A 21,397-nucleotide genomic window follows, 5' to 3' on the forward strand; every position below is an offset into this window, starting at 1 on the left:
CCTGAGTGGGAACAGTTTCAAATTGAGGAAAGATGGTAGTAGAATAGATGTGCAGAAATTTGCCTTTAGCCAGCGGGCAGTTGATTGGTGGAACAGACTTCCATCTTTTATTGTGGAAGTGGTAGCCTAAATAAATTTAACGTTGAACTGAACAGGCATTTAGAATGAATGGAGGGGTGAAATGGGAGGGTTTTTTTTTTTTGTTGATGCTGCATAAGCTTGCTTTCTTGCATCGTATACCTGTACTAATGCTAAAATTTACCAAATAACTGGCACAGTAAGGTTATTATTAAAGATAACCTTATTAAAACAGGATTGAGGAAGTGGCTATCTCTTTATATAAAGCAATGGTCAGACCACACCTTGAGTACCACATAGAGGTCTTGGAGTTTCATTTTAGGAAGGATGTAGAGCTGCTGGAATGAGTACAGAGAAGGGCAACAAGATTAGTCGGGGGAGGGAGAACAAATGGATGCTCTTATGAAGAAAGTCTTCAGTCCTGCAAATTGCAATGTCTGGTGACTCCTGTGAGGTGATCTGATTGACATGTTTAAGGCTTTGATTGATAGGTTCAGTGATGTTTGGGATTCTGCCTCTTAATCAGATTATGCATTTGAGGGGACATAAATTCAACTTGAGAAAAGACAGTTGCAGAAAAGATGGGTGGAAATTTGTCTTTAGCCAGCGATTGGTTTATTGTTGGAACAAACTTCCATCTGTCATTGTGGAAGTTGATAGCTTCAATAAATTTAAGGAAATATATGACAAACTTTTGGAGGGAAAGGGATAGGTGAAATGAGGAGGTTTTTTTTTTTTTTTTTTTTGCTGATGCTGTATAAGCCTGCTTTCTTGCATCTTATGCCACTACTAATGCTAATTGTGGATATCTCCTACTCATGCAAAGGTAGCTATCCTCGTGAGCAACCAGACCCCATTTCAGCCTGTTCAACTTGTAATCAACAGAGCCTGTTGCAATTCTCCTTACAGTGGGATTTTTATTAGCAGTCTGCTCCATTTATTTGCCGCGTGAATCTGACATTCTCCAGAGAGAACCTTGATTATCTTGTTATGCAGTTGCCTCCACCCTTCTTACTTCTTGGAGATTTGAATGGACATAACGCTCTGTGGGGTAGTGGTGATATCAGTGGAAGTAGTTGAGTCAAAGAGCATATACTCACTGACAATGACCTCTCCCTCTTAAATATGAGAACAAACACCTTTTTCCATATACCTACCCATATGTTTTCTGCCATTGATCTTTCTATCTGCTTCCATTCTCTACTCTCTTCTCTTACTTGGTAGGTGGAGGAAAACCCATATGGAAGTCCTTGCTTCTCCATGATAACCATGTGTACATACTGAGAGACTGTGCCTTTCTTTTAGGTTACAGCGATGAAGATCAATATGGCTTATTGGGAATGTTTTTCAACATCTGGCAAATTTTGACATTATTGCATTCACTCAGAAACCTATTAATGATGTGCTTCAGTCTGACTGTAATATTGTCCATATGACTTCAATTCCAAAAACATCTACCCGGTTTTCACCATTTCCTAAACCAGCATTTCCCAAACTTTTTTTAGTCACTGAACACTTCATCTCACAATATATTTACGGAACACTAGTTTAGCGAAAGCCAAAGAACTGCTTGCTAATATTTTATTTCATATGCCGCACTGTGCATCTTTATTTCCAACATGTGTAAAGCTGAAATTCAAATAACTGTCGCTTCCCACTCTCCCTCAACCCGTGTACTTCAGGCTAAATCACATATGAATGGCATATTAGATCACTACATTGCTACTTTTTCGTAGATGTTATTACCTTTACGCATACTTCTCTATGCAAAGCCCGCCAAAATTAAGTGTTCCATAGTCTGTTATTAGTCGATGCCAGTACAGTATATTGATAACTGAAAAAAAATGTCAAAAATTAGAATGATACAAAAGTGGTGTACGCTACAAATATGCAAAATTTATTTATTTTATTATTATTTTTTAATTATTAATTAGGATTTTTCACGGAACACAGTTTGGGGGAAATTGTACTAAATCATGAATGAATGTGCTTTAGAGAAAAAAAATACTTTTGCATTGGTGGAATAAAAAAAAACTATCTTAAGGAATTGATGAGGCGTGCAGTCTCAATTTCCTGCATAACAAAGATTGCTGAGTTATGTGTTTGCTATCATAATAGTCATGTAGCAAAATGTTATACGAATTGTGTATTAAAACTAGCTCTACTGTTTATGTATAAGGTACATACCTGTTGCAGAGAGAGTATCCATATTTTAGGATATTGTTTGCTGTTTAATACTTGTAAGCCATTCCAAAAAGGGTGAAATTTCTCTTTTAATACTATCATTTAATCACTAAACTTCATAACTCAGTACAAACTGCTGAGTATTCTGTGGTGTGAACTGCTCCTACCAAATATGGATTGTCAAGGTGGCCATACAGTGTTTGCATGAACCTCTGATGAAGTTTGGTGTTATTATAGTAAATCCATGAGAGAGAGAGAGAGAGAGAGAGAGAGAGAGAGAGAGAGAGAGAGAGAGAGAGAGAGAGAGAGAGAGAGACCACTGTGTGGATACAGCTGGAAAAACAGTTGATTGTCCAGTTGAATTTTAATTTGGTTGTGTGGAATTAAATGCATTTTTTATTTGTGTGAATTGTCTGTTTAGAGTAGAAATTAAATAATGGAAGCTGCTTCAGGAGTCCTTAGTTTCATTGTTACTCTGCTGAGCTAAATTAAAAGATGAAAGATAAAAAAATTTTATCCCACACCTCCACTTTTGAATTGGACAATTGTAATATTCCTGCAAGTCATTTTATTTATATTATTGTATAGTTGCACGTAATTTTTTCTTTCAAACAGCTTCATTGAACATCTTCCATAAATAGCAACTACTTTTAAGTTCACAAAAAAAAAAAAAATAGTTTTATTCCATACAATTAAGCTAATGTGTAATCAAACTTGCATTTTTCCAACTGTACCCACACAGTGGAAATTTTCTGTCTTTGCTCATAGCTGTTCTAAGGCAATGCCAAATTTTGGTTGTCACTGGTTCACAAACTATCTGTAACTAACTTACGTAGCTCTAATAAGCATTAGCACTAGAAGAGGGAAATGTCACCTTTTTCATATATTACAAATCTTAAACAGAAAAAATATCCCAAATTATGGATGCTCACTTTAGCAGGTATGTACAAAATAGCATTCTTTTAATGTGGCAAAAACAAAATTTAGCAATATTTGTTATGTGCAAGAAGATTGAATTTCTCAGTACAATTGTTATTTTTTTTCTAGTGACTAAATTAACGTGTTAATCTATTATGATTCACAAAGCATCTACTGCAATAAAACTAAATGATTCTTAACATTTTATGTGAAAGAATTGCAAAGCATTATCATGCATGATCATGACAGTTCCGAAGGTGTTGCAGAAGCATTTGACAGCTGTTACTGGTAACAGAACGTGAAAGGAGCATTCAAAAAAGGAGATTAGAAATTGAATAAAGATTTCTTTGGTTGAGAAAGGAATCAGAGCTTACTGGAAATTAAGCTGAAGCCTAAAGTTGTTTGTGTTTATTTATTTATTTATTTATTTTTTTTTTTGGAGTCACAAAGTTTCCTGTGGATTTAGCTGAGTATTCTGTGAGATAAGTTTATTCATTATATACTGTTAAGCTGGAAAATGATATGGTTGTGAAGTTTAAATCGGTCATGAATTAGGAAATAGAAACTGAATACCGAGTAAGATAATTTAGTGCAATCTTGTAGAGCAGATTTCTTCTAGTTTCAAATATAGATAAGGCCCACCACATCTTTATCTTTTTCATAGTAAAAAAGGTAACACTTTTGAAAGTCAGAATAATGATGATTATTGGAGGTAAACTCACTTCATTTCATTTTCATAAATGAAATGAAACTGGCAGTAGCAAGGAATTAAATGAAGTAAGAGTAACTGTACTTTTAAAGATTGGAAAATTGGCCAAGAAGAATCTAAATTTAATTGCTCATTGTAATGTTATTCAAAAAAAAAAAAAAACTGCTGATCTTTAGAGAAAAAAAGGAAATTTTATTATTTGATTTGTCCAAAGAAAATCAGTGTAGCATTATATAATTATCTTAAATGCTGTGTATTACTTAAGGAATGATTTTCATTAATAAGATAACAGAATTTTGAACCTGATAATTTATGGGAAACCAATTACATAAATCTTGTGATGTTAAATTAAGTTAAAGGACAACACAATGAGGTGACATCCAGTACTGATAATTGTACCTACAATATAGGCGATGTTTTCAAAGGTCAACCACTTAGAAGTAAAACAGTGATGACATAGTGTTTCTCTGTTTCTGTGATAATCATATTCAGTATGGCTCTATTAAGAATTAATCCAGCCCGAATGTTAAGGAATACAGTAAGTCGGAATTTCTTTAAGTGCTTATGCAGCACTCATAAATTTGATTGAAGTAAAAAAGAAATGTTCGATGAACAAGTAAATTATTTATTCAATTTTTTTATCTCGTTTACAAAAATTTCAAAATTATAAAATCACAAAAAGAGAGAGAGAGAGGAGACAGGCAACCAGAAAGTTGCCTGTCTCCTTGTCAGAAAGTTTTACTTTTGAGCATCATTGCCAGAATTAACTCTCCAGCTGATAAGCATACTGCTGTGGAAGTTGAGGGCTGTGGAGATTTAGGAGGGGTTTTTATCCAACACCTTACAAAATTTCTCTGCAGCTGCAGAATTGGCACTGGCGACTTCACCACATACTTTAACATTTTGGAAACCACAGTGCGATGCTTGAACCTATTAAACCACCCGTTGCTTGCCACGAACCTGGCTTGAGGTTTGTGTATATTTTCATAAATACTTGTTGCTTTTGCTTGAATGGTCATTAACCTCAGGGGCACTTGCTTCTAAATCTGATTTTCCATCCATATTATTAATAGCTTTTCCATCTTCGATATAGCACCTGAATGCTGTTTTGTGATCACTGTTGATCTCAAATGCTTTAATCCTTTAACATGTTTTTCATACACACACTATCCCTTAAAATAATATTCACTGTTGAAGCAGCGAGACCTAATTCTGTGCAATAGATGACAAACTTTGTCCTGCTTCGTACTTCTTAATTAATCATCTTCATTTCTAAATCGATTTTGTTTCGTTTCCTAGCACTGCCAGCACTTGCACTTTCCCTTCACCATTGTAATAAGTAAATATAAGTGAATGAAGAGAAAATTCTGAAAATTTATTTCTGTTTTTTATATGATTGAAGATTTCGTGGAAGGGGAACTCATTTCACCATAATACCGTAACGTAAAAACCCACAGAATTCCAGTTATTGGTATGATTGCAAATGCAATAAAATTGAGTTTACTACCTGTTTATAATAGATTGTGCTAACAGAAAAGCCCAATAAACCAAAAACTGCAAATTGTTTTTATGGTAGTGAGCTACAGAAACGTGTTTTAGAAAAATATCGCAACGACATTCAAAATTGATTCTTATAATGGAACATATGATAACGATGAAAGTGTTGTGCAATTTCCATTTTAAAAATGACCTTTTAGAGAGATAAATAGCTTATATAGTGAAAATTTCTTCAACTTCCAAGGTCTTGGAATGAATTTCCAAAAAAAAAAAAAAAAAAAAAACACCAGTGTTCACATTACGATATTTTCATGATACTTCCAATTTATTCCTTCGAGATGCAAAATACGTTTCCATGATTTTTTTTGTTTGCACTGGCTGGCTAAAACTTACATAAAGTTGAATTTACATAAATGGAGTATTACATAAGCCAGGGAGTGGCTGTATATATAAATTTAATAAATTAGTTATATTAAATGCATACATCTTTATTATTGTTATGCATCGATTCATTAATAAATTCATTAACTGAAGATATAATAATTACTTGTGCAAATCTAATGAATAATATATATCCGTTTATACACATAGATGACCTCTGGAAACCAGGTAAAAACCAATTGTAATCAGCCCTCTGCACTAAGTGGGCTCTGCTGTTAAAAAAAAAAAAAAAAAAATCTGTTTATACTCCGGCACGACAACCAAGTCAGTGGAGTTTACAATAAATTGTCAATACAAATATTTATCGTATTTAGTAGTCACGGGTTTGAACCCCAGTCCACCCAAGGAATGCGTACAATGCACTCGCTCCTGGCTACATCAGGCCTAGTCACCTTTCCTCTTCAAGAGAATCTCGTGGGATGCATGATGACTCTTCCTATGATTAAAGTCGGCCATGTAGGCAATGGCATACTACCACATTATCTGATGCCACAGAAACCATAACAAAACTGACTTCAAAAACTGCCGTTAAAGGAAGAACTACAACTATTTGGAAAAATGGGATCAGTGAACTTTTGGGTGTGACATTTTGCGATGCCGCTTGTATAGCACATGATCGATGCAGTTGGAGGAATTTGTTAGTAGCCACTACAGCTTCTCAGGGAACTATGTGACTGGAAGAGGAAGATGTATCGATATAATATAATCAATATGCATGCACTTTAATATGACCAATTTATTAAATTTACACATACTCCGTGGCATTTTAGCTGGATTAATTCTTCTTAATATAGGCACACTGAATATTGATTATCACAGAAACAAATTTTGCTTAATATTGTTTCTTCCTTTCAGTCTAGGTCAGTGGTGTCCAACCTACTGCCCGCGAATAATTTTTATAAGGCCCACGCGGAATAGTTCACTTTCATTGATCGCCACTGCGTGTACAGGCATGCAAGCGTCCAGCTCAACTGTATCAAATGTGTACATGTGGTTCAGTGCAGTCATATGTACGCTAAATACAGTTATGTATTTTGATATAGCTTGTTCATTGCATTGAATTAATTATTAATTTGTATTGAATTTAAAAAATCATTCTTAAAACTTCCAAAAGGTAAAAATTGATTTGGAGTGTCATGTTTTTGATCCAAGGTGGACTGAAGACAATTTTTTCGTTGATTACAACGAAAAGGCAGTGTGTTTGGTGTATCAGGAGATTGTGCGAGTTTTTAAAGAATATAATTTAAAACCACACTGATTCCAGTCATAAATCTTATGATCAACATAAAGGAGTGTTGCAAAAAGAAAAGTGTTCAAAATTACAAAAAGAAATAAGAAAACAACAAAATACGCTCAAAACGTATCAGTCAAGAAATGTATCTGCTGTAAGTGCCAGTTAACAAGTTACACATTTGATCGCTTTTGAAAGTAAACTGTTCATTGATGGCGAATTTGTTAAATGGTATCGGTTAAAAAATTGTGAAAGAAATTTGTCCGGAGAGAGGGACAATGATAGAAGACGTTCATAATGATTACACTCAACACCAACCATGCGATTAAATAAAATAAATATTTTTTTACTGAAATTATATGTACAACGAATAATAAAAACTGATCTATTTACATTAAAAGCGATAAAATAGTTAAAATATATTTTAACTATTTAATATAATTTCAGTAAAAAAATATATATATACATTATTTAATCGCATTGTTGGTGTTGAGTGTAATCATTATGAACATGAACTTTCCCAACCTCGTAGGCCTATTTGAAGATAATGATAGAAGACATTAGTTAGTCTTGACAAGCAATTATTCGAAGAGTAGAAGATATTGGAAAGAATTTGTTCCGGCAACTTTCGCAAAACATAAAACAAATGAAATATTTTAGTGTGGCACTGGATGACAATACTGATGTAAATGACACAGCCCAACTCCTCATCTTCCTATGTGGAATTAATGATAATTTTGTACTAGTTGAAGATTTAGCTGATCTACAGAGTATGCACAGAACAACTACAGGTGAAAATCTTTTTGAAACAGCACCGAATGTTTAAAAACAGAAAAAGGGAAACCAATAAAACAGCTATCAAATATGGATTGGCTGCTTGATCTTGCAATTCATACATTTCTAGTCATTTAAATGCTCTTAATTTAAAACAAGGGAAAGGAAAATTGTTCTGATTTGTTTGGTGACAACAAATCATTTCAGAATAAGTTATTTAAATCCCATTTCAGCAAGACAATTTTTTAGTTCACTTTGAATATTGTACTGAGCTAAAGAAACACACATTTCCCAAGAATCGTTTCCTTTTGTTATTACAATTACTTTTTTGACAAATTTGAAAGTCTATTTGCTGATGTAAAATCCCATGAAAAAACAAACTTTTGTTTGAGAACCCATTTACTTCTATGGCTGAAAGCTACAATCCCAGATTGCAACTTGAAATTATTGATCTTCAAGCCAAAACATGATTCAAAAATAAGTATATGGACTGCGAAAATAAACTAATTGAATTCTACAACGCTCTCCCCTCTGAAGATTTTCCGCTAATAAAATAAAATGCCACGAAAATGGCTACTTCGTAAGGATCAGTGTATGTTTGCAAGCAGATTTTTTTCACTCCTAAAATGAAATAAATATTTTGAAAGAAACAGAATAATGGATGAGCATTTTTTTTTTTTTTTTTAATGAAAACCCCAAACACGAGAGTTAATAGAACTTATAGTACTTAGTACCATGCTTGGGTTGGAGGTTGAGAAGACGAAAGAAGATATTTGTTGACATTAGACTTCAACATCTGTAATTTTCAGGAAATACGAATGAAGGAAGGTTGTTCCAGAAAATGACAGTTGAATGAATAAATGAGGAATATGAAAAGTTCATTCTGTGAGTTTGAAATTTGACAGTGAATGGATGCTGTCTGGTGGCAGCACGTGTTCGGTCTGTTTTGAAACAGAGTGGGAATTATAGAAGCCAATTCAGAATAGTGCCCATGGAAGTATCTGTAGAAGAGGCATGCAGCAGAAACAGTACGTCTATGAGACAGCGAGTGGAGAGACTCTGTTAGAGAGGAGTCCTTAATTAACCTAACTGCCCTATTCGGAATAGAATCTAGAATCCTGAGAGAGGTTTTGGGGGGGCACTGGCCCAGATGTGGGAACAATATTCCATTGTAGGGCTGATTTGTACAGAGTAGAACAGCTGTTTGGAAGAAAAGTAATTCCGAGAATGAAAGAGAAAACCAAGTTTTTTAGATGCAGAGAAAGCAATATTTGTAATGTGCTTGTGCCAAGAGAGAGATTAGAAGTCAGGGTAATCCCCAAAAGAGATATATCAACTTGCCAAAAATCAGTGTCACCAAAGATAAGCATAGGAGCAGAACAATCATTTTTGCAAGATATAAGACAGGACTGAGTTTCAGAAGGATTGAAATCAACTAAGTTGTCTTTGCCCCACTGGACAATTACCTGGAGATCGACATTTAAGGAATTGGTAGCAGATATTCGAGAGTTGAAGCTGATTGAGCAGGGCAAAGTTTCTCAAAATGGAAAGTGGAATGGTACAATGTGCCATGGCGCCTCCGTAGCCAGGTGGTAAGGAGCAGTAGTGCGTAACACACGCTTCTTGATTAGACCGGGGTTCGATCCCGTCACCACCAAACATGGAGGATGCGGCAAGGTCAGGGAATGACCACCGTTTATTCCCGGAGCAATATGGCCTTAGTTGCTAATGCTCCTAAAAACCAAATAACAAACAAACAATGTGCCATCATCAGCAAAACTATGGATAGAATTTCCAGTCAATGGGAGTATGTCGTTAATATACAAGAGGAAAAGAGTGGGGAAAAGAACTGAACCTTGGGGGACACCAGCATTAGTGGAGAAGTTAGAAGACAGACAGCCATCTACCAGCACCCTTAGTGAGAGATCAGAGAGAAACTGGATAAGCAATTACAAAAAATAGTTGGTAAACCCTAAGATGGAAGCTTGTTTAGAAGACCTTTATGCCAAACACGATCAAAAGCCTTTGAGATATAAAGAGCAACTGCTTGTGTTTCACCGAACTTTTCCATTGAATTTGTCCATAAATGGGTAACATAAGCCAGAATATCACCAGTGGATCGACACTGATGGAATCCATACTGGTGATTGTTGATCAGAAGGAAGGTTTCTACATAATTTAAGAGTTAATGGTTAATTTATTTCTCCATTACTTTAGAAAGAGTAGAAGTAATTGCAATGGAACAATAATTGGATGGGAGGGATTTGTAGGTCTTTTTAGAAACTGCCTGAATATGAACAAATTTCCAAGCAAATTTCTTTAGATTAAGAAAGTGGAAAAAAGGCAGAAAACAACAGGAGTAAGTTCGGGTGTGCAGGTTTTGAGAACAAGTGAAGAAATACCATCAGGACCTTGAGCTCCATCATGAAATACCATCAGGACATAATCTTCATTATGTATTGAGATTGGCTTCACAAATTTGTAACCAAATTTTGAACAATTATCTAAAAATATCCAGCCTCAATTATGTCATTAAATGTTAAGTTTTGTTCAGTTGTACTTAATAAAAATTTTCGAATATTTCAATTTTAGGGTTATCATTATATTTATTTATTCACCTTAATATTGAAAAGCAGTGATCCTTTTCAGGTTGTAAATTTTCTGAAGTGAGCATTTGAAAGCAAAAGTAAAGTATTTTTTTAAAACAAAAGTAAAGTATTTTTTTATAATTTTAATAAAATGTAAAAAATAAATCACCGACATAGATTTGTTGTACATAAAAGTGCTGGGAATTTGCATATTTTATATATAGCTTGAAAAGAAAAAACAATAAAATGAAAATAAACTTCCTTTTATGTGTAACAAGATATGGAAAATGGTACAAATTTTTCTCAAGTCACTTGGTGTGGCCCACGAAACAAATCTAACTCTGAATACGGCCCCTGTAAGGGAAAAGGTTGGACACCACTGGTCTAGGTGATTACCCTCGAAAATATCACCTAGACTGAATGTATGCAACACTAATTTGTATATAATTTTAAACATTTTACTTGTGTGTACTTCATGGATCTAATTTTGTAGTTGGTTGAGATATGTTCTCTTCTCTTTTTCATTAATTCATATACATTGTTTTCTCAGATATTATACTGTAGATTCCATTATTATCATAGTGTTCATATTGCTATTGCAATGTCACTGGCCTGTATTTTGCACAGCCAGACCTCTCATAACACGAGTTCGGTTAACGCGTGTTTCAGTTACCACTATTTGAAAAAAATTATACCACTTTTCGCTTTACACGATGCAAATTTCCAGTTAATGCGATTTTTTTTTTTATGCGATAGTTGAAAAATATTTGAATGGCACGTCAGATGGGGAATAAACAAACGTTTGCCTGCTGCCCGCCTCGGTGTGTTCCATCCACTAATAAAGTCAATACAGACTTGCATTTAAAAATTCTAATTTTTAAATGAGCCAGATGAAAATGTTACCGCGAAGGAGATAATGGTAAAAGAACTAGATGAAATCTTTTGTATCGCAGAGAACCTCAAACAAAATGTGTGAGGTTCTCTGCGATATTTATTTCGCCAGGACCCAGAGAAGATTGTCGGCTATCGGAAATTGATTGATGAAAAGAGAAAGTCAACACTGTTCAAATATTTCCGCAACAGTCATTTCTTCATTGTGTATTTTATGTCAGAGGTTCCCAAACTTTCTCGGTTCACGCCACCCTTAGTGTCTCAGTAATTTTTTCAAGGCACACCCATACCGAAAGAAATACCTAACAGTTCCGTTTAGTAGTTAGGTCCAAACAACTTAATAAGAAATGTTGAAACTGTGAACTACCTCAGGCTAGTACCTTCACCTTTTCCTGATAGCCCCAGTTTGCACGGTGTCCGACAGATGTCGAGTATCACTGTGCTTCCATCGAAAATTTAAAATATTCCGCAGCGCACAGTTTGTGAACTGCTGTTTTATGCAATAAACATTTAATTCCATAATTATTTTCATTATATTTTACATTGTATACAGGTAAAAATTTATTTAAAAGGTATTTTTAAAATTCTTTATAGACATAAAATTCTTTATTTACAGAAGGTCAAGGACCAATTATAATTTTTCCTATTGATTATTATATTCAATTAACGTGTTTCCGTTTTGCGCGATGCGCTCGTGGGATGAATTAATCATGTTAATCGAGGCCAGCTGTATTAAATATTTCTTCATGATGTAGCATGTGTTTTTTAATTTAGGTTTGTGTTTTAATTATTGTCAAAACATTTTTTAAAATTTGATATTATAATAATCCCTCCTGAATGGAGATAATGCAGTTTGATATATTTGTACACCCCGTTTTTTGATGTGAATACGTCTTTAAATTCGCTTCAGTTTAGGTGGGTCTTTACGAAAACTCTAGTGACCAAAAAAATGGCAAGATTTGTTGTGCTTATATCTCATAAACTATAAATGATACTCTATGATTTAAATTTTGTTGGATAGAGGGTTTATGTCCGTATCTAAAATGGTGGTTAGTGGGGGGAGGGGTGCAGCGGTTTTCAGTGAACACTGAAAATGGTGACGCCGCGTGGCGTTTGGGCAGTGTAACTGTGGATTGCAAAGAGATAGGACATTGAAATTGGTGTTGATTTGGAGAGAATAACAGGATCTACAATATTACTTAGCAATAATAACTGATAAAATAATTGTAAAGTTAAACTGATAAGTGTGCTGAGTTGAAGAAAATTTTCATAAGGTCGAAAAAATTGCAAAGGAAATATGAACAGAAATGTAAGAAACGTATATCATCGGAAGAAAAATTCAAAAGTTCAACTTGAAGTACATTTCTACATCACCCACTGCTTTGGGCAACACTTGTATAGCTTTAACCTTTGTAAGAAACATCGATGTAAATACTATGCCATATGTATCTTACTTCTGTCATTGGCCTTTGATAAATAAAATTATACTGTCCCCGTACACAACCCACCCCAATTTTTTTTTTTTAATCCATTCAGTTCACTCGGGTCTTAAACAGAAAAAAAAAACTCAGTTATTGCTCCTGCTTCCCAGAAATCATGGAGGTGCAGAGTGAGGGAATTTGTATGCTGTGCCCTCTTAATGATGCACTCATCAGTACCATATTAGACTCTCAATTGCAGTCTATTATGGTGCTATGGAGGCAGATTAACTAGGGTCTCTACAGTAATAAAAATTAAAAAAGTATTAAAGTGTCATCTTCAATGAGTGTCTATTTAGGTACAGGCTACATGGAGCAACACAGGCTCCACTCTGTTTTTATCACATTTATGTACTGTCCTTTAATTTTGCAAATTACCTCGGATTTTTATTATCCAAGAAAATTTTTTCCCAACCCTTCATAATTGGGAGATTATTGTATGTGTACATTATTGGGTGCAGATATTTGAAAATATTGACTGACATTTATATATTTCCTTGGATGTATTTTGGACATGTTTTGTAACACTTTGAAAGATTGTTGTTTTTGTTACAAATTAACCTTTTTTTATTATCCTTTATTGTGGGCTCTAAACATTTGAATATTGACTGACATTTATATTTCCTTGGATGTATTTTGGACATGTAGTAGTAGCAGTGGCATTTGATGCAAGAAAGCAAGTGTATGAGCTTATGCAGCATCAGGTAAAAAAAAAAAAAAAAAAAAAAACACACCATTCCCTCCAAATGCCTGTCCAGTTCCCAGTTCCTCCTTAAATTTATTCAACCTATCAACTTCCACAACCACAGATGGAAGTTTGTTCCAGCAATTAACCACCCGCTGGCTAAAGGCAAATTTCCGCACATCTAATCTACATCTGTCTTTTCTTAATTTGAATTTATGCCCCCTTAGGTTCGTAATCTGAACAAGTGGAAGGATCCCATCAGAATTCAGCGTGCTCAACCCATTCAAGGCCTTGTTGTTTTTGTTACAAAAGTGCATATTAAGTTCAATTTTGCAGTTTATGGGGTTTTTCCCTTTATTGTTATATTTTATTGTTCTTTGCCAAACCCCCTGTATTTTTTGGGACCTTAGTCTTGTCAGATGTGGTACTTTTCAGAGAATTTATCTCGTGGTTAGCAAAGGATTACTGAATCTTCAAAGTTAGTAAAGTGTTTTTAAGTAATAGTTAAATTGTTATTGGCTAATAGACAATAAGAAATTCTATTTGTATTATAGTAATGGATTTTTAATATGGATCAAAATATCAGTATTTTTTTGGGCAAGTCTTTGCTGTTCTTAAATTGAGATTTCATTTTTGTTTTGGACAAGCTCGAAATGTTAATTTTTCAGTTTTTAATGAAATGGGTTTAGTTTGATTCCCAGTGCTTGTAGAATAAGAATTTCAGCCTAAGTTATGTATATTATCTACTCAAAAATGCTTTGAATCTCAAAATATTTAAAGAGTCGGGAGATACACTTATTCTGTTTGTATATAATCTAATGTCTTGGTTATCAGACTTATTTTTTCTCTGTGTTTTCCTCTTTGAATGAATCTGGCATGAGAAATATTGGTTTTTAGATGTTGGCACAGTTTTAAGCATTCAGATTATCAAGACTGCAGCAGTGTGTTAATAATGCAAGTAGTACATTGGCTTGCATTTAATAAATGTTGTATTCTGTAGGAGCTTGAGCTTGTTCTCTCTCTCTCTCTTCATGTAACTTAAGAATATGAAAAAAGTATATATATGTGTGCATAATTTATAGTGTCAAAAGCCATAAAAATTTCTTTTGTATCATAGAATTGACCCGAATATATAAAAGCTGAAGGTTCTGACCTAACTTAGTGACAATATGGGCTGAAATTATTGCTTTATCAATTATTATAAGAAGTTTATTTTATTATATTTTTAAAACAAAATTATAGTTATATTGATTTAGTTTCAGCCTAGCAAGTATAATCTTAAAAGTTGTATTTAGAACTTTAAATTTTTTTAACATAATTATTTGTATCAGAATAATCAGAAATAATTTTTTGTCCATTTCAGTATTTTTAATTAAAATGACATTTCTAATTGAGAAAGATTTTTTTTATTACTAATCTAGAGATTTGTGCAGTTTCTAAAGTATCAAAGAAAGAAATAGGTCGTTGTTTCAAATTGATTCTGAAAGCATTAGAAACAAGTGTAGATCTCATCACCACCGGAGATTTTATGGTAAGAGTAATCTCCACAGAACATTTTATGCTAAAACTGTATATAACAATAGTTGCTTCATTTTAATTTCTTTCATTAGTCAGTGAAAAAATTGCTGATGAAAATGTCAGTGCTTTTTCCAGGCTATACAAGCAGGATGTATGTCCAGCCTGTGTAAGTAGCTAATAATAGCATCCTGCTTTTCATATAGTAGTGTTTTTCTCAAGCTTACAATAATCGTGACCCCTTTTGAGAGTTTAGTCTTACCAGCATAACCCCTTCTCTGGCGAAGAATATTTGGAGTAATTTTAATAATACTATTTTATCTGGATTAGAGCAAATACAATATAGTATATGGTATTGATTTATTAATATATAATAAAAGTTATATATAGAAATAATAATTAAAAATATATAAGTAATAATAAAAATCAGGAAACATTCTGACAGTGCAGATATATATGGTGAATTTGTACCAGTCTGAAATTAAAGGATGCATGTCAGCTAGTGAAGAAAGCACATTTTTAATACTTACTATTTCAGTATTTAAATTGAAATTTTTATTAAAATGTATAATTTTAAATGAAGTTTAAATTGTTATATACCAGCACTTTTTAACATTTTATATTCACTGATTAGTCAAATTTTAACAAAGCATACGTTTTGAAAAGACTGCTGTCACTGGCATTCTAAAAGTTAATGCAGTTACTGTTCATAACACAACACAGTACAGTTCATTTGCAGAAGGGGAGACAACAAGCAGTAAACAAATGGCATAATTATCAAATGATCACTTCCCACAAATGTCCAGTAAAATGTTGCTTGGATCACTATATGTAAACAGCACACACACAGTGAGCTAATACACATATACTGGATCATTTAAGAATGTAATCCAATAAAATTAGATGAAAGGAAAATAAAACAAGAAGAGAAAACCCGAAAAATCACAGATTATACAGATCTGTCATCTTTTATGATTCTAATAAGAAAGGAGTTTTACACACTATAAAGAGTTCAGGTTTTCAAGTTTTGATTCAGTGAAGTGGCTGATTCAATTTACCAGTGATTCTTATAAATGGAACCTACTGTATTAAATTTTATTGAATTGTTTTGTGCAGCTAAGAAAACTATGATAAAAATAAAATAAAAAAAATTCTGACTGTTTTCTGCAGCAGCATATTAGAGAGGCAACAAAAGAGAGCGATATTCGTGATCTGATTATCAGCAGTGATTCTTCATGCAGTAAGAATTTGCAGGTAAAAGAAACAGGATGACAGTGATCAGTATATCATTAATGTGGGATTTACTTAAAGATGTAAGTACCATCAAGGATAAAGGGAAGAGAATCCTGTAAAACCCTTTTGCATAACCCTGGGGGGTACATGTGCCACACTTTAGGAAACACTGATATAGTGGATAGGGTAATGTGACACTAGGGGTCCCCCCCAACTCTTTATATAAACTCTGTAAAGACCAGGTTGTGCGGGTTAGTGAATGTTTGTGTAGTGTTAATGTTAGGTTGTGTTGATATGTTCTTCTTCTGGCCTCTTAGCCTGGGGACCCATGCAGCACCAGTGACCTCTACTTACCTGGTGCCTCCGTAGCCAGGTGGGCAGGAGCAGCAGTGCGTAGCACATGCTTCTTGATTAGTGACCACCAAATATGGGGACCATCAAATACATGACCACCAAACACAGAGGATGCAGAAAGGTCAGGGAATGACCACCACATATCCCTGGAGCAATATGGCCTTAGTTGCTAATGCTCCTAAAAACCAAATAACAACAACTTTACTTACCTACCACCCATGGGAAGCATCAGGTAGTAGGTATAAAGGCTCTGGTGAAGGTAAACCTGGCTTTGCTTAAACTTGCCAGGGAGAGCCCATGAAAAGTAAAATATAAATAAATTTTTATTGGAAGGAGCACAGGGGAGATAGTGTGAGTAATATGAGAAAAAGGGGAAGAAGATGGAGGGAGTAAATCAGAGGTACCTGCCTGGTAGGGAAGTGGGGGAGACAGAGAGGGCTTTTCATATATTGAAACCATTTGATATTGAATTTTGAATCATTAAAAAAAAAATATTGTTCATAGAGTATTTCAAAATTGTATTTTAATTTGCATCATCAATAAGATGTTATTTCATATTTGTTCTTGTTTTTTATTACAAAAACCTGAAATATTCTGGGGGGGGGGATACACAAACTAATAAATTAACCATAGCTGCTGGCAGAAGCAAAAGTGATTCTTGCACTCCTTCTATTGGAACATGCAGCAGCCTGGGAAGCAAAGTACTGAGGATTTCAAGGCCTTCTGTGGGTCATCATGGAACAAAAAATACGTGAGTTGTGAGGCTCTAAGGTAACTAAGAGCAAGAACAAGTTCATGTATACTTGCATGTACATTAATGCTAGGAGTATAGTAAATAAATTTTATGAATTTGAAGTGCTGGTTGAAGTCTTCAAATGCAGGCATTGTGAGAATATCAGCAATGTGATGTCACTCAGATATAAGGGATGCAAAATTTGAATATGGAGAGTACACTGTACGCAGAAAAAGACAGGATGGGATGGGGGAGGGTTATACTCTTAGTTAAGAAGCACATAAAATCTAAGGCAGTGCATCCTATTAATATGGGTGACCAATGCAATGCTGAGTCAGGTATGACATAAGCATTGAGAAAGCAAAAATGAGAGGAGTGTGTTATAGGCTGAATGACTGTGATGAGAATATACACAACAGACAAATATGCAGATAAATACAGTGGGTCATTAAATCAGAATGTCTCATAATGGGGAATTTTTATTTTTCAGATATTGACTAGAACTGGTGTTGGCCAATCACAGACTAGCAAGACTTTTGTGGATTTGTTGGATGACTGTTTTCTGCAACAGCATGTTATAGAGAGGCAACAAGAGAGTACAATATTTGTGATCTGATTATCAGCAGTGATTCTTCATGCAATAAGATTCTGCAGATAAAGAAACACTAGGTGGGCATTATATCATAGTCTATTATTGATGTGTATTTACTTAATGATGTAACTGCCATTGAAGATAAAGCGAAGAGATTGTACTTTCGTAAAGAACACTGCAGGGGTCTCAGACAGTTTAAATACTATACAATGAGACTAATTAATGTTGTTATCAACAATAAATTCTAAATGGGAATCATTCTGGGTCGTTGAAGCTACTAGGTTTTTCATACCAACCAAGAAGTACAGTTCAAGGCTTAGGCCTAAATGGATGTCAGATGAACACTTGAGACTGGGGCCAGAGAAGAATAATGCATAATGTTGTGAAGAAAAGCAGCAAAGACTTCTTTAATTACATTAACAGTAGAAGGAAGGGGGCTGAATCACATTGGTCCACTTGACGATGTTGATGTTCCTCCTCAGGTTGCTGATAGGCTAAATAGATATTTTGCATCTACATTCACACATGAGGAATTCTTTAGAGAGGGGGAGATGCCAGACATTCATCAGAGTCTAACAGAGAAGTAGATGATTTTGTGATAACTGAGAAGAAAGTGGAAGAGAAATTGTTGAAGTTAAACAAAAAAAAAAAAGGCACTTGCAATGGATGGATCTACCCAATTATATTAAGGAAGGCAGCAAAGGAAGGTTGTGTTAGGTTTCTTGGACTTCAGATGTGCAAACGTATCTCCAATTCATAAGGGGGGACAGAGGGGGACTTGCGATGGATGGGATCTATCCAGTTATATTAAAGAAGGCAGCAAAGGAAGTAAACAAACCTTTAACCATATGAGAGCATCTCTTGATTCAAGGTAGGTTTCTCTGGACTGGAGATGTGCAAACATTTCTTCCTCAAGAGGAGTGTTTCCATTTACAGTGGGTTTCCTCAGCCTACAAGTTATTTCTTGTTAGGAATTTTTTCCCGCCATAAAGTGCGGTTCAAGGTGTCTTGGTCGGTTAAACCTCGGGCTGTCATGCACTCCTGTACTCCATCCATCCATGTCCTCCTAGGTCTTCCTCTTCTCCTTCTTCCAGGAGGTATCCATTCCAGGATAGCCTTTGGATATCTGTTTTCTTGCATCCGTTTTACATGTCAATACCATGTTTTCTCTGATGGTGTCAATAATAGTCTTTTTCACTTCCATTTTTTCCCTTCAAAACATATCTCCAATTCATAAAGGGGATCAAAGGGTGATGTGACTAATTACAGATCTTATCTTCTTAAAAGCTTAACTTCTGTTTCAGGGAAAATAATGAAGTCATTGGTTAAAGAAGTAATGCAGGACTATCTAGACAGGAGTGCAGGTAATACTTCAGTCACAGCTTTTTTTTTTTAGGGGAAACCTTGTCTGATCAATTTAATTGGATATTATATTATGATGCAGTAACAAAGGAACTGGATTCAAAAAATATTTTGATATCATTGATATCATTTGATATTTTGATATACTTGAATTTCAGGAAAGCTTTTGATACTGTTACACATAATAGACTATTGTAGAAATTGGAGCAGTGTGGCATTAAGGGCAAGTTGCTACAGTGGATAAAAGGATGGTTGAGCCGAAGAAGACAGAGTGGTTATTAGTGGACACTGCTCTTCGTAGACTAATGTTATTAATGGAGTCCCTCAGGGTTTGGTGTTGGGCACATTGTTGTTTTCTGTATTTATTAATGATATTGATGAGAAGTATATCAGGCTTAAGGGTGGTTAAGTAATGAAGATATGATGCTGCAACAAGATCTAGAAAATTTAGGTAGATGGGCTGAGGAATAGGAATTGAATTTTAACATTGACAAATGCAAAGTGCTGCATATTGATAGCAATAATCCCAGGGTAATGTATCAGCAGTATGGTACTACACTCAGGGTAGTGGAAAATGACCTGAGTTAATTGTGCAGGTTGATATGAAGCTACCTGAGCAGTTCGCCGACCGGGCTAGCCGGGTGGGTAAAGTGCCTGCCTGGCAACCCAAAGGTCGCGGGTTCAAATCCCGCCTTGGGCTTGGATCAAAGTATTGCAAAAAACCTTGGGAGGTGCATTATGGCCACAGAAGCCGATGCGCCAACAACTACCCCTGAGCAGTTCAGACAGGCTGCAGGAATTTTGCTAGCAGGGATAATGAGTTGATTATTATATTGCATAAGGCAGCAGTCAGGCCACATCTTGTATACTGCATGCAGGTCTGGAGGCCTCATTTTAGTAATGATGTAGAGCTGCTGAAACAAGTACAGAGAAGGGTAACAAGATTGGTGAGGGGAACATAGAGGTGCTCTTACCAAGAATGGCTTCATTTCTACGAATTGCAACATCTGGAGACTAGGCGATCTGATTAATGTTTAAGGCTTTGAATGGCTTGAGCAAACTCAGCACTGATGGGATTCTTCCTCTTGCCCAGACTATTGTGGATGATGGGGAATAAATTCAAATTGAGAAAGGATGGTTGCAAAATAGATGTGAGGAAGTTTGCGTTCAGCAAATGGGTGGTTGATTGCTGGAACAAGCTTCCGTCTGTTTTTGTGGACGTGGGTAGTTTGAATAAATTTTAGAAAGATCAAGACAGAGTATTGGAGGGGGTGGGTAAGTGAAATGGATTTTTTTTTTTTTTTTTTTTGCTGATGCTCTAAGCGGAAAAAGTGAAGAAAACCAACACAAGAACCACGGGAAACTTCTGGAAAACTCACCTGGCAAACCAGTTTCCTGCTACTGCAGTTTCTACCTGCATTCTCGGTAAACAGATGGTGCATGTTATCAGTAGTGGCAGTAAATGTCAATAACGATGTATTGATAAGTTTGTTTTTTTTTTTTTTTTTTTTCTCGTTATTAAAAGCATAACGGACATTTTGGATTTCTGTGTTTTTAAAAATCGTGCAAGAATCTGAATATTTTAAGTACAGTATTTAAAAAAGTACCAAAATAACATTTAGGAGCAGGAACACGACTGCCACTGAAGCTCTGTAAGGATGGCTGAAGCAGTAGTGCTGGCTGCAATAGTGTGTTTGGGCACCCCAGCGTATCTTAAACCTACAGAGTCTGGAAGAATATTAATATATATATTTTAAAACACCTTTAAAAGTATGTTGATTTTGAGTGCTTACAGCGTTGAACTGTTGATTTCCTTAAAGTATATGAAACAGCCATCTGTAGAAGCCAAAAACTGTTCTGCAGTTGTATTCTCTATTCTGCAAAGAAATTAGTTTTATCATTAATTTATTATTACATTCCTGCTAGAAATAAATTTACCATATATAATGCTTTAACTGTTTTGTTATACAAATGATAATCGTCCCTTTTACCCAAAATGGATGTATTTCGTCATAGCAAAGTTGGAGCAGCTTAAATTCAGTGCCCAATCATTAGTAATGAGCCAACCCCCCCTTCTAAGTATACACTAAATTTTCAAATAAACTTGATTATTATTTGTATCAGCATGTTAGGG

General features: G+C 34.8%; 1 protein-coding gene across 1 annotated transcript in view; it reads left to right on the forward strand.

The window, feature by feature from the left end:
• Positions 1-21,397, forward strand: part of TfIIB (transcription factor IIB) — a 145,118-nt gene that overhangs the window by 78,411 nt on the left and 45,310 nt on the right. Inside the window, exon 7 of the mRNA XM_090368585.1 lies at positions 14,896-15,005. Within this exon, the coding sequence (XP_090224711.1) occupies positions 14,896-15,005 (110 nt within the window). The remainder of the gene's footprint in view (positions 1-14,895; positions 15,006-21,397) is intronic.

This window comes from Mastigoproctus giganteus, chromosome 2 (assembly GCF_048544385.1).
Source record: "Mastigoproctus giganteus isolate SK-2022 chromosome 2, ASM4854438v1, whole genome shotgun sequence".
In the NCBI taxonomy this organism is placed as follows: domain Eukaryota; kingdom Metazoa; phylum Arthropoda; class Arachnida; order Uropygi; family Thelyphonidae; genus Mastigoproctus; species Mastigoproctus giganteus.